We start from the raw sequence: 12,278 nt of genomic DNA, 5'->3' as shown, positions 1-12,278 counted from the left end.
GGTGTTGGGCCTGACCAGCTGGAACTCCAGCTGAAAACCCCATGGGGGCTGTTGACCGGTGTTACCTGTCCCTGGGGCCTGTGGCTGAAGTCAAGACAGACACGGGGGAGGGCTCGGCCCTGCTCCTGGCTCTGGGGCTCAGGGGATGGGCTGCCCGTACTGGTTATTCCATTACCCTTTATTTATTGGCCTTATTGGTTTTTGTCATTTCCTCGTTGTCTCCTGTCTGGAGAGAAGACTATAAATGTGATGGATTGATACAGGATACAGGAGGCCCAATTATCTCTGTCAAGCCGGCCTCTCCTCTTGGTCAAGCCCTCCCCGTTCTCTGTCTTTGCAGCACCTCCCATAGCCTTGCAGGCAGAAGCAGCCTGGTCCCTGGCTGTCCAGGAAGAGGGAGTGCAGCCCAAGAGGGTGAGTGGCTTACAGACGGTCCCCAGGAGACACGGCTCCAAGAGCAAATACAGGAGGCAAGCTCAGCCCCACAGAGGCCGGGGCCGGAGGACAGCGGGGTGGGAGGGCAGGACGTACTGCCGCCGGTCAGCCCACACCCGGGGAGGGGGGCTCTGCTTCGACTTGCACGCCTTTCTGGAATCCGAGCTGGCGCCTCCCTCCACGAACGCTGGGGTGATGGGGCTTTTCTTTCCGGCAGCAGGTGCCTGGCAGCTGCCCATGGATGCCAGCCCCGTGAACTGGCCTGGGAGGAAGTGCTTGTTGGAGTGGTGATTGTACGTGCTGGGCTTGGGCTTGGGCTTGGCCCATCCCCGTCCCCTGCCCTTCAGGCTGACTTGGGACACCCACAGGAGAGCGGCGCCTTGGGTGGGGGCCCCCAGGGTCCTTCTGGGATCCCCCCAGGATCCCCTGAGACAGAGCTTGGCAGCTGCCAGGCTTTGAGTGTCATTTCTGAACCAAATCCCTCGGCCCCCACCTCAGGCCTGTCTGCCTGCCTCTGTCCCTGGGAATGTCCTGAGGCCCCTCGTCCAGGGTGGTTGGGACAGGAAGCCTGAGGTTCCTTCTTAGGATTTCAGGCATCTCCCTATGGTCACGCCCTGCTCCCTCCCCAACACGGACCCTGGTTACTGTGCCTTGAGCATGCATGTGTGTGAATCCGCACCTGCCTCTCCACGTAGGCGAGGATCTCATGTAGGTGACGTCCTTCCAGAAGAACAAAGAGTGGAAGGTGGGACTGTGGGTGAGAATAGGAGCCGGGGACCTAAGAGGACAGAAGGGCAGGAAGGATTCAATGGAGGAGAGGATCCAGGTGAACCCAGTGGACAGTGAACGGCTGGGTTGAGGGGGTGTCTCTTGTGCCAGCATTCCAGGGCTGCTCTCTGTGCCAGGCACGGGGCGGGGGCCAGAGAGTGTGGTGCGAGCGGGCCGGCCTGGCCTTCCCCAGCCCTCAGGCAGCGCACAGGACGGTGCGCTGGAGGGGTGTGCAAGCGGGGCAGGAGACACATTCCTGCAGCTTCCCCAGCCCATCCGCGGTGGCCTTTGGCATCTCCTAGCTCTCGGCGCTGCCCGCTCTGTCTCCGCCTGTAGGAGTGAGTGCCTGTGCTGTCTCCCTGCCCTTCCCAGCCTCCCGGCACTGAGTCTCAAGGCCGTCAAGGCTGAGGCGGAAGAGCGGCTGGCACAGGGCAGGGAGCAGCCAGGGCCCTGGCCCCAGGGTGAGAACTGACGTCTGTCCGGGAGCATCTCTCTCCCTGCCAAGGGCTGAGATCCTGAGCTGCATGCCTTCCTTCTGACACAGGATCCGGCAACCGTCCCTCACGGAACCTGGACCCCAGCCTCACCCCAGAGTGGCCGGGTGACAGCTGTGGCGGTGTGGTGACCACAAGGCCCTCTCTTGCCTCCCTCCAGATGCGCCTGACACCTCCCAGGCCAATATTTTATATTGGGGGTATAGTTGATTTACAATGTTGTGTTAGTTTATTGTCAGTTTCAGGTGTACAGCAAAGTGATTCAGTTATACATATACATATATCCATTCTTTTCCAGGTTCTTTTCCCATATAGGTTATTACAGAGTATTGAGTAGAGTTCCCTGTGCTATAAAGTAGTCCTTGTTGATTATCTATTTTATATATATTAGTGTGTATATGTCAATCTCAACTTCCTAATTTATTACCCCCACTACCTTTCCCCTTTGGCAAACATAAGTTTGTTTTTTTTATGTCTGAGTCTGTTTCTGTTTTGTAAATAAGTTCATTTGTATCAATTTTCAGATTCCACATATAAGTGATATCATATAATATTTGTCTTTCTCTGTCTGACTTACTTCACTTAGTATGATCATCTCTAGGTCCATCCATGTTGCTACAAAAGGCATTATTTCATTCTGTTTTATGGCTGAGTAATATTCCATTGTATATATACACCACATCTTCTTTATCCATTCCTCTGTCAATGGACATTTAGGTTGCTTCCATGTGTTAACTATTGTAAACAGTGCTGCTGTGAACACTGGGGTGCACGTATCTTTTTGAAATATGGTTTTCTCTGGATATATGCCCATGAGTGGGATTGCTGGATCATATGGTAATTCTATTTTTAATTTTTTAAGGAACCTTCATACTGTTCTCCATAGTGGCTGTTATGAATTTATATTCCCAACAACAGTGTATAGGGGTTCCCTTTTCTCCACACCCTCTCCAGCATTTATTCTTTTTAGACTTTTTAATGATGGCTATTCTGACCAGTGTGAGGTGATACCTCATTGTAGTTTTGATTTGCATTTCTCTAATAATTACCAATGTTGAGCACCTTTTCATGTGCGTTTTGGCTATCTGAATGTCTTCTTTGGAGAAATGTCTATGTAGATTTTCTGCCCGTTTTTTGATTGGCTTTTTGTTGTTTTGCTATTGAGCTGCATAAACTGTTTGTATATTTTGGAGATTAATCCCTTGTTGGTTGCATCATGTGCAAATATTTTCTCTCATTCTCTGGGTTGTCTTTTTGTTTTATTTATGGTTTCCTTTGCTGTGCAAAAGCTTTTGAGTTTAATTGGGTCCCATTCATTTATTTTTGTTTTTATTTTCGTTACTCTTGGAGGTGGATCCAAAAAGATACTGCTGCAAGTTATGTCAATGAGTGTTCTGCCTATGTTTTCTTCTAAGAGTTTTATGGTATCCAGTCTTACATTTAGGTATTTAATCCAATTTGAGTTTATTTGTGTATGATGTTAGAGAATGTTCTAATTTTATTCTTTTACATGTAGCTGTCCAGTTTTCCCAGCACTTATTGAAGAGACTGTTTTTTCTCCATTGTATATTCCTGCCTCCTTTGTCATAGATTAATTAACCACAGGTGTGTGGGCTTATTTCTGGGCTTTCTGTCCTGTACCATTGATCTATATTTCTATTTTTGTGCCAGTATCATACTATTTTGATTACTGTAGCTTTGTAGTATAGTTTGAAATCAGGGAGCCTGATCCCTCCAACTCTGTTTTTCTTTTTCAAGATTGCTTTGGCAATATTTTGTGTTTCCATACAAGTTTTAAGATATTTTGTTCTAGATCTGCAAAAAATGCCATTGGTAATTTGCTAGGAATTGCATTGAATCTGTAGATTGCCTTGGGTAGTGTAGTCATTTTGACAATATTTAGTCTTCCAATCCAAGGACATGGTATATCTTTCCATCTGTTTGTGTCATCTTTGATTTTTTTCATCAGTGTCTTACAGTTTTTGGAGTATGGGTCTTCTCCTCCTTAGGTAGGTTTATTCCTAGATATTTTATTCTTTTTGATGTGATGGTAAATGGGATTGTTTCCTTAATTTCTCTTTCTGATCTTTCATTCATAGTGTATAGAAATGCAACAGATTTCTGTGTATTAATTTTGTATCCTGCAACTTTACTGAATTCATTGATGAGCTCTAGTAGTGTTCTGGTAGCATCTTTAGGATTTTCTATGTACAGTATCATGTCATCTGCAAACAGTAAGTTTTACTTCTCCTTTTGCAATTTGAATTCCTTTTATTTCTTTTTCTTCTCTGATTGCTGTGTCTAGGACTTCCAAAACTACGTTGAATAAAAGTGGCAAGAGTGGACATCCTTGTCTTGTTCCTTATCTTGGAGGAAATGCTTTCAGCTTTTCACTATTGGGTATGATGTTAGCTATGGGTTTGTCATATATGGCGTTTATTATGTTGAGGTAAGTTCCCTCTAGGCCCACTTTCTGGAGAGTTTTTATCATAAATGGGAGTTGAATTTTGTCAAAAGCGTTTTCTGCATCTGTTGAGATGATCATATGGTTTTTGTTCTTCAATTTGTTGATGTAGTGTATCACACTGATTGATTTGTGGCTATTGAAAAATCCTCACATTCCCGGGATAAATCCCACTTGATCATGGTGTATGATCCTTTTAATGTATTGCTGGATTGGTTTGCTAGTGTTTTGTTAAGGATTTTTGCAAGCAGCTGTGGGCTCAGGAAGACTTTAAGCAGCCTGTCTGCTGATGGGTGGGGCTGTATTCCCGCCCTGTTGGTTGTTTGGTCTCAGCACTGGAGCCTGCAGGCTGTTGGGTGGGGCCAGGTCTTGGTGACAAAATGGCGGCCTCTGGGAGAGCTCACACCAATGAATACTCCCAATACCTCCTCCACCAGTGTCTTTGTCCCCAGAGTGAGCCACAGCTACTCCCGCCTCCCCAGGAGACCCTCCAAGTCCATCAGATAGGTCTGGCCCAGGCTTCTATGAAGTCACTGCTTTTTTCCTTGGGTCCCAGTGTGCATGAGACCTTGTGTACATTCTCCAAGAGTGGAGTGTCTGTTTCCCCTGGTTCTGTGGAGTTCCTTCAATCAGGCCCTGCTGGCCTTCTAAGCCAAATGCTCTGGGGGCCTGACATGGGGCTTAGAACTCTCACTCCTGTGGGAGAACTACTGCGATATAATTATTTTCCAGTTTGTGGGCCACCCACCCGGCGGGTATGGGATTTCATTGTATTGTGAATGCGCCTCTTCTACCATCTCGTTGTGGCTTCTTCTTTGTCTTTGGATGTAGAGTATTTTTTTGATAGGTTCCAGTCTTTTTTGTCAATGGTTGTTCAGCAGCTAATTTGATTTTGGTGCTTTCGTGCGAGGTGGTGAGCTGAAGTCCTTCTACTCCATTGTCTTGTCTCACATCCCTCTCCTCATGTTGTTTTCACTTTTTGCTGGAATTTCTAATATAAAATATATTTTCTTTCACCACCCAGTGTACATACAGGCACTCACCCAAGTTTTCTATGTATATCTGAAACAATAGCTTCACAAAACAACCCTTATCCTAAGCACATAGCATCCACTGCTACTTTAAATTCTGATATCATTTTTTAAAAAGCTGGTCGTGGCCCACTACACTGGGACATGGCCTGCCCTTTGAAATGCCCTGGTCTGGTTGGGGAGACAATTAAACAAGTGTCACAGGAGGTTAAAGTGGACTGTCTCTGCCCCTGTTTTGACCAAGGGGCCAATACCAAGGCTTTCAGGATGCCAAACCATGTGTCTTTTGTATGCAGATGGCTTACAAGGGAAATGGAGCCAGACATGGGGACCCCATAGTCACATCAAGGATAGGAAAAGGGGTCCAAGGGAACCTGTTGTGAGTGGGTTTCTTGCAGAGAACTGTCATGAGTTGTTTCCAGGACCCTGTGGCCTTCTTCTGGGGGATGGCCTGTGTGTGGAGGGTGCCACCTTCTAACCCAGGCCTGCCAAGGGGGGCTTCCTGGGCCTTCTTGGAGAGCTTTGACACGGAGGACTGGGCCTCACTGGGCCTGAGAAAGCTCAAGTGGACCAACCCTGGGACCTGGAGGGAGGGTTGTGGGCCAGCTGCTCTGGTGGTGGCCTTGGAGCACACTGCTGCCAGGGCCTGGCCGCAGGCCAGTGTGGGTGGGGCAAGTGTGCTTAGTGCTTCCTGAGGACCAGAGGCAGCAGGCAGAGAGGGCCTGTGTGAGCCTCCACAGCAGGGCTACCGGGAAGGTCCAGGGGCTTGGCAGGAAGAGGCTGGGAGTAGACCCACAGGTGCCCACAGGCAAAGGAGGGGTCACGGGGCACCCAGAAGGGTGCATTCCTAGGGCTGAGGAGACTACAGGGAGAAGGCCCAGTAGGGAGTCTCCAGAAAGCCAGAAGATGCCCATATGAGAGTCCCCTCTAGCCGTCCAGCCACCCCATCTCTGACTGTCATAGGACTGGACACTCTCAGGATGAGGCAAAGATGGTATTTACAACAGAGTGGCTGAAGGCTGCTGTTTCACCCAAGACTGAGTGGAAAAGCCCCAGCATTGGCCTGGTTTTTGCCCGGGGCCAGGGAAGATCGTCTCCACTGAATAAAGCTGAAAGGGACAGGAAGAGGCAAAAATAAAGGCTGGATTTGATGACGCTGGGGGTCACCTTTGTTTACATAGCGGCTTTGCGGGTATCTGCAAAAAAAAAAAAAAAGTATGTGTATATATATATATATATATATATATAAAACTGAATCACTTTGCTGTATACCAGAAACTAACACAATATTGTAAATTTGTAAATCAACTATGCTTCAATTAAAAAAAAAAAGAACAGAGTCCAGGCCAGGTCATGTAAGCCATTTATTGGTTTGTTTTAAAAATATGTATCTTATTTACGTACGAAGTCTGGTGAGAAGTGCTTGGGTAGTTCAGACAATGGCTGGCACTTGGTGCAGCCAGCGTCGTCTGTCAGCGGCCGGCCCCGGGCACCTGCCTCAGGCTCCCGGGCTGTCCCCACACACAAAACCCCAGTTGCCTTCCGGTCAGCTGGGCCTGCAGGCCGGCCGGCCTCCCAGCCTCATCCCCGTCCATGCAGCAGGCTCTGGGTGCCAGGTGCCAGGGAGGGCACACACCTCTCCAAGCCTTAAGAGCACAGCACAGAGAGCTACAAAAATAAGATTTCCACTCAGAGAAGTGTCGCTGGGACAGTTAAAAACCACATCCCACACTGGACTCAAAGGGAACATGGGAGAAAAGAAATCACTGGGGTGGAAGGGGGTGGAGGCTGGGGCTGCCACCAAGGGAACTCAGGTGACAAGAAGAAACATAATACTCGTCTCGCCGGCAGTGTCCCCTTAGCTCCCCACGGCCAGCTCCCTGACGGCTCGGCGAGGTAGGTTAGGACAGCCAGCTTCTGGCTTCCCGGGCTGCCCTGAGAGGCGGCCTGAGAGGTGGCCACCGGGTGGAGGGCGGCTTTGCTGGAGAGCGGATTTGGGCAGCCGAGCCCCTGCCTGCACAGGCTCCACCAGCCACCACTGTCACTCTCAGGGTGACAGTTCTCTACATTAAAAGATTTGCATATGCTAAGTAGGATTGTCAGCAGCTGAAGAGGCCCTGGGGGGGTAATTGGACTAGAAAAAGTATTTTTCCCTGAAAAGGCCTGTTCACAAGACCTATGGGCAGCCTGGACGCTGCCCCAGGATGTCCTGCATGTGGGTGCCACCAGGACCCTGGGCTGAGCGGGAGGGGCTGGTCCAGGGTCACACTACTCCCTTTCCCAGGGGGCCTGGGGTCCATTCCCCTCCCAGGGCACAGGGACTGGGCCTGAGCCTCCTGAGGCCCCTTCTCTGCACAGGGCCCAAACGGCCCTCCCCACTCGCATGCCACTGCATCTGGAGAGGAGCTGGAGGCCACACGGGCATCCCCTCACCCCTGGGCGGAGGCAGAAAGGTCCGGAGAGGGAGCCTGGGTGATGACAACAGACTCCCTTCTCCACATGGGCCGGGGGCCCCCGCTCTGAGGGCTGTTGAGTTTCTCAGCCCTAACCCCACGGGCTCAGCCTTCTCTTCCTTGCCTGTGGGGCAGGGCCGGCCAGGCTGGGCAGCAAGGACAACCTGGGTGGCAGGAAGTGAGTGGGACTCCTCCCTCAGGCCCTTCGTTTAACGTTAATACTCTATCAGAGGCCACGCTCTCCAGGGAAGAAAGGCAACGTCAGTGCCGAGGACCAGCCCTGGGCCCCCGGCCACTCTCTTCTGGAAGCTTGTTTTATTTGTAGAACTGACCCCAGGGTGGCCTGCATAAAAATACAAGGGGAAAATGGAACCTTGGGGACAATGGAAGGCCAGGATGAGCCCCGGCTGACAAGAATCCCACCCATGGGGGCCGGGAGGAAAGGCCTGTCTCCCTTAGGCTAGGGCAGAAGAGGCTGCCTGGTGCTCACCTCGGGGAGCCCAGGCCACACGTGGCCTGTGTCTGGCCTCTGTGTGTATGAGAGTGTGCACACGCATGAAGGGGAAGGGGTTCAGCCCTCTTGGCACCTTAGCCCAACCCCTGGGCAGTGAAGGCCTGTGGGACCCACACTGGATTTCACTTTTGCTTTGACAACAGAGTCCCAGCAGCTCCACAGACACTCTTGTTCAGAGTTAAGAAGAGGTGGCGGGAATTGCTGCCGATCCGTCCATGAAAAAAAGTTAGTTCTTTGTTCAAGTAAAAAAATATCAAATATAATAAATTTATGAAAGCCCGTTCACAATACATACAGTCTCAGTTTTGTATTTTGTCTCAGCAGCTGGGATGGAGTTGCTTGTCAGAGCCCCGGGGTGTTGCCTGACCAGACCCTTCCGCCAGGACTGGTACACTTGGGGCCTCTAGGGACAGGCCACTCCGAACGGCTGGCTTAGCCAAATGCTTCCAGCCATCAGCATGGTGCACAGGACTCTGCCTTGTCGGTCCATGGGGCCGAGGCTCATCTCTCACTCCTGAAGCCCAAAGCAAGGACAGATGGCCCAACGGCTGCTGGTCTGGGGCTGCATTCGGGTTTGCCATGATGCTGTGCACTGGCCCACCGGGGCGCGCTCACACGACAGATTCACGGTCCCTGTCTGGGGACGGGGGGATGTCCGCAAGATCCTCGCTGGGGCTGTAGTCAGATGCCCGCGCCTGGGGGTTATCGCTGGTGGCCCTGGTGACGCTGTCGTAGGAGGGTGGGAAGGACGTGGAGGAGATGGAGGAGCTGGAGGGCGGGACAAGGCGCTGGGAGAAGTTCTCGTTCATCATGTAGGCGATGAGGCCCTCCTGCTCGGGGGCATCCTCTTCGGAGAGGCCGCTGCCGCCCGCCTGCTGGCGGAAGAGGAAGGAGGCGTGCTTCATGGAGCGCTGCAGCAGGTGCCTGCGGAAGGCCCGCTGGATGATCGAGGCCGACACCTCCTCATGCTTGCGCCGGAGTGTGGTGGTGATGGGCTCGTACGAGATCTTGGACGGGTTGGCCGCCATGAACTTCTCCTCCATTTGGATCTTCAGGGCGTCCATCTCCCCAGACTCGCCCAGGACCCTCTTGGTGAAGGCAAAGAGGATGTCCATGCAGTGGATACGGTCCCCGCTCACCATGGGCAGGTCCATATTGATGAGGCTTATCTGGTTGGGCTTGGCGATTCGGAGCGGCTCAGACAGTGCGTCAGCAAAGTCGGACAGGGCCGAATACTCAATGAACTGGGTGGCCTCCGGGTCGAACTTCTCCCAGATCTCATAGAACATGTCGAAGTCGTCCTCGCTCAGGGGCTCCGTGCTCTCCTCCGTGGCCACACTGAAGTTCTCCAGGATGATGGCGATGTACATGTTGACCACGATGAGGAAGGAGATGATGATGTAGGTGGTGAAGAAGAGGATGCCCACGGCGGGGCTCCCGCAGTTCCCCCGGGAGCCGTTGCTATTGGGCAGGTTGGGGTCGCAGTAGGGAGGCCCCGTGTTGAGGATGGGGCTGAGGAGCCCGTCCCAGCCTGCCGATGTGGTGATCTGGAAGAGGCACAGCATGCTGTTGGCGAAGGTCTGGAAGTTGAACATGTCATCAATGCCAGCCTCCCACTTGACGTAGGCGAAGTTGGCCATGCCGAAGATGGAGTAGATGAACATGACCAGGAAGAGCAGCAGCCCAATGTTGAAGAGGGCGGGCAGGGACATCATGAGCGCGAAGAGCAGCGTGCGGATGCCCTTGGCCCCGCGGATCAGCCTGAGGATGCGGCCGATCCGGGCCAGGCGGATGACTCGGAAGAGCGTTGGGGAGAAGAAGTACTTCTGGATGATGTCTGAGAGCACGGTGCCTGTGGGAAACAATGCAGACTGTGGCCACCGGTGGCATTGTTGTCCTCCCTCCAGCCCAGCATCGCTGGGAGGGGTCTCTGTACAGCAAGGAGCCAGGGAGTGGAGGCCTGGGTCACCTGGGGCCTGCAAGGACCCTGCCTCCACCCACCTCTTTGAGTCTCCATTGCTGCATCTATGGTCCAGAAAAGGAGGACCCACAGTACCTGCATCTTTTGCAAAGTGCCTTCTTAGCCCTCCGTTCCTTAGTCTCCTGAGAATACCTGCAGAGCCGTACCAGGCCCATCATCCAGATCTTGGGTTCTGAGCATCTTTCTCAGCATCTTGGTGGCCCACCTTCGACCAGAACTCGGGAACTTTTAGCTCCTTGCTACTCAAAGTGTGGTCCAAGGACCAGAAGCCTGATCTCCTGGGCACTTATCAGAAATGCAGAATCTCAGCTCCGCCCCAGACCCACTGCGTTTTAAGAAGCCCAGGTGGTTTGTGTGCACACTGAAATACAAGAGGCACTGGCCAGGCAGTCGGCCCACTCCCCGCGCCTCACCTGTCGCATCTCAGCCTCTCTGAGGTGCTTCCTATGACCCTCCCAACTCTGCTAGCTGCCAGGCCTGCCCACCCATCTCTACTGACTACTCTGGATTTGGAGTTTCAAGGAGCAGGGATGTAAGTTATAGGAGAAAGAGTGGAATACACTTGCCTTGTATTGGCCCAAGTGACCTTTCCAGACTCCTCATATGATAATAATGTCACCGGCTGACATGTGTCCAGTGTTCACTGTCAATAGGGCACTGGGCTGAGCAATTCATACCCATCCATTTAGCCCTTCCAACAGAAGAAAGGGCTTACCCTAGGAGGTAAGCTGATACCATCATCCTCATTTTCCGGAAGAGGAAACTTATCCAAGTTACCACCTAGTCAGTGAGAAGCTGCGATTTGACTCAGACACTCTGGCTCCAAGTCGACCTGTTAACTGTGCCTCTCTGGTACACAAGCGCTGGGATCAGTAGGTGTTCCTGAGTACAGACTGCACCTCCTGGAATCTCTGAGACTGTGCCTCAAGGGCTCTGTTCCTGCTCCTGACACCCGCATTCTCTAAAGCTTCTCTCCAGTCCCACCAGGCACAATCTCGCCCTCACCCCTGCCTGGGACCTCTCGGAGCATTTCCTGACCTAACTTCCAGCTTCTAACCATCTGCCCATGACTGCAGCCATAGAAGCCCCTGCTTTTGCCTCTGAGTCACTGAAGGCAGGGTCTGAACATGGCAGAAAGATGAAAGCCAGTCACCCCAAGGCAGAGGTCTGTGGAGGCAGGGTCAAGACTGAGCCCTGGGGCTTCCCTGGTGGCGCAGTGGTTGAGAATCTGCCTGCCAATGCAGGGGACACGGGTTCGAGCCCTGGTCTGGGAAGATCCCACATGCCGCGGAGCAACTGGGCCCGTGAGCCACAACTACTGAGCCTGCGCATCTGGAGCCTGTGCTCTGCAACAAGAGAGGCCGCGATAGTGAGAGGCCCGCACACCGCGATGAAGAGTGGCCCCCGCTTGCCGCAACTAGAGAAAGCCCTCGCACAGAAACGAAGACCCAACACAGCCATAAATAAATAAATTAAAAAAAAAAAAAGAATACAATGCTTCTAACTTTAAAAAAAAAAAAAAAAAGACTGGGCCCTGAACACAAGTGACAAAAGAAAAAAAATATTGATAAATTGGACTTAAAAATAAAAGCTTTGTGCTTCAAGAGACAACAACCAAGAAAGTGAAAAGACAACCTACAGAATGGGAGAAAATATTTGCAAATCATATATCTGATAAGGCACTGGCCTCCAGAATATATAAAGAATTCTTACAACTCAATAGAAACATAAATAAGTCAATTAAAAAATTAAGCAAAGGATTTGAAGACATTCCTCCAAGACATTTCTCTTATTATATACCAAGATATACCAAGGAAAATGACCAATAAACACATAAAAAGATGTTCATCATCATTAGTCATCAAGGAAATGCAAACCAAAACCTCAATAAGATATCACTTCATACCCACTAGCGTGGCTATAATTAAAAAATAAAGAAAATAACAAGTGTTGGTAAGGATGGGGAGTAATTGGAACCCTCATACATTGAGGATGGGAATGTAAAATGGTGCAGCCACTTTGGAAAACAGTTTGGCAGTCCCTCAAAATTTTAGATTAGTGGTTGCCAAGGGGCTGCGGAGAGGGGAAATGGGGACTGATCGCTAAATGGGTACAGAGTCTCTTTTGGGGATGAGGAA

General features: G+C 51.1%; 1 protein-coding gene across 7 annotated transcripts in view; it reads right to left on the bottom strand.

Annotated features, from left to right (window-relative positions):
- Window positions 1-8,770: 8,770 nt before the first annotated feature.
- Window positions 8,771-12,278, bottom strand: part of SCN5A (sodium voltage-gated channel alpha subunit 5) — an 86,333-nt gene continuing 82,825 nt past the window's right edge. For all 7 annotated transcript variants that reach the window (XM_061195300.1, XM_061195301.1, XM_061195303.1 and 4 more), the window contains one exon: window positions 8,771-10,011. In XM_061195300.1, coding sequence (XP_061051283.1) covers window positions 8,771-10,011 — 1,241 coding nt within the window. The remainder of the gene's footprint in view (window positions 10,012-12,278) is intronic.

This window comes from Eubalaena glacialis, chromosome 7 (genome assembly GCF_028564815.1).
Source record: "Eubalaena glacialis isolate mEubGla1 chromosome 7, mEubGla1.1.hap2.+ XY, whole genome shotgun sequence".
Taxonomy (NCBI): Eukaryota; Metazoa; Chordata; class Mammalia; order Artiodactyla; family Balaenidae; genus Eubalaena; species Eubalaena glacialis.
This window is presented reverse-complemented; position numbering and strand designations above follow the sequence as displayed.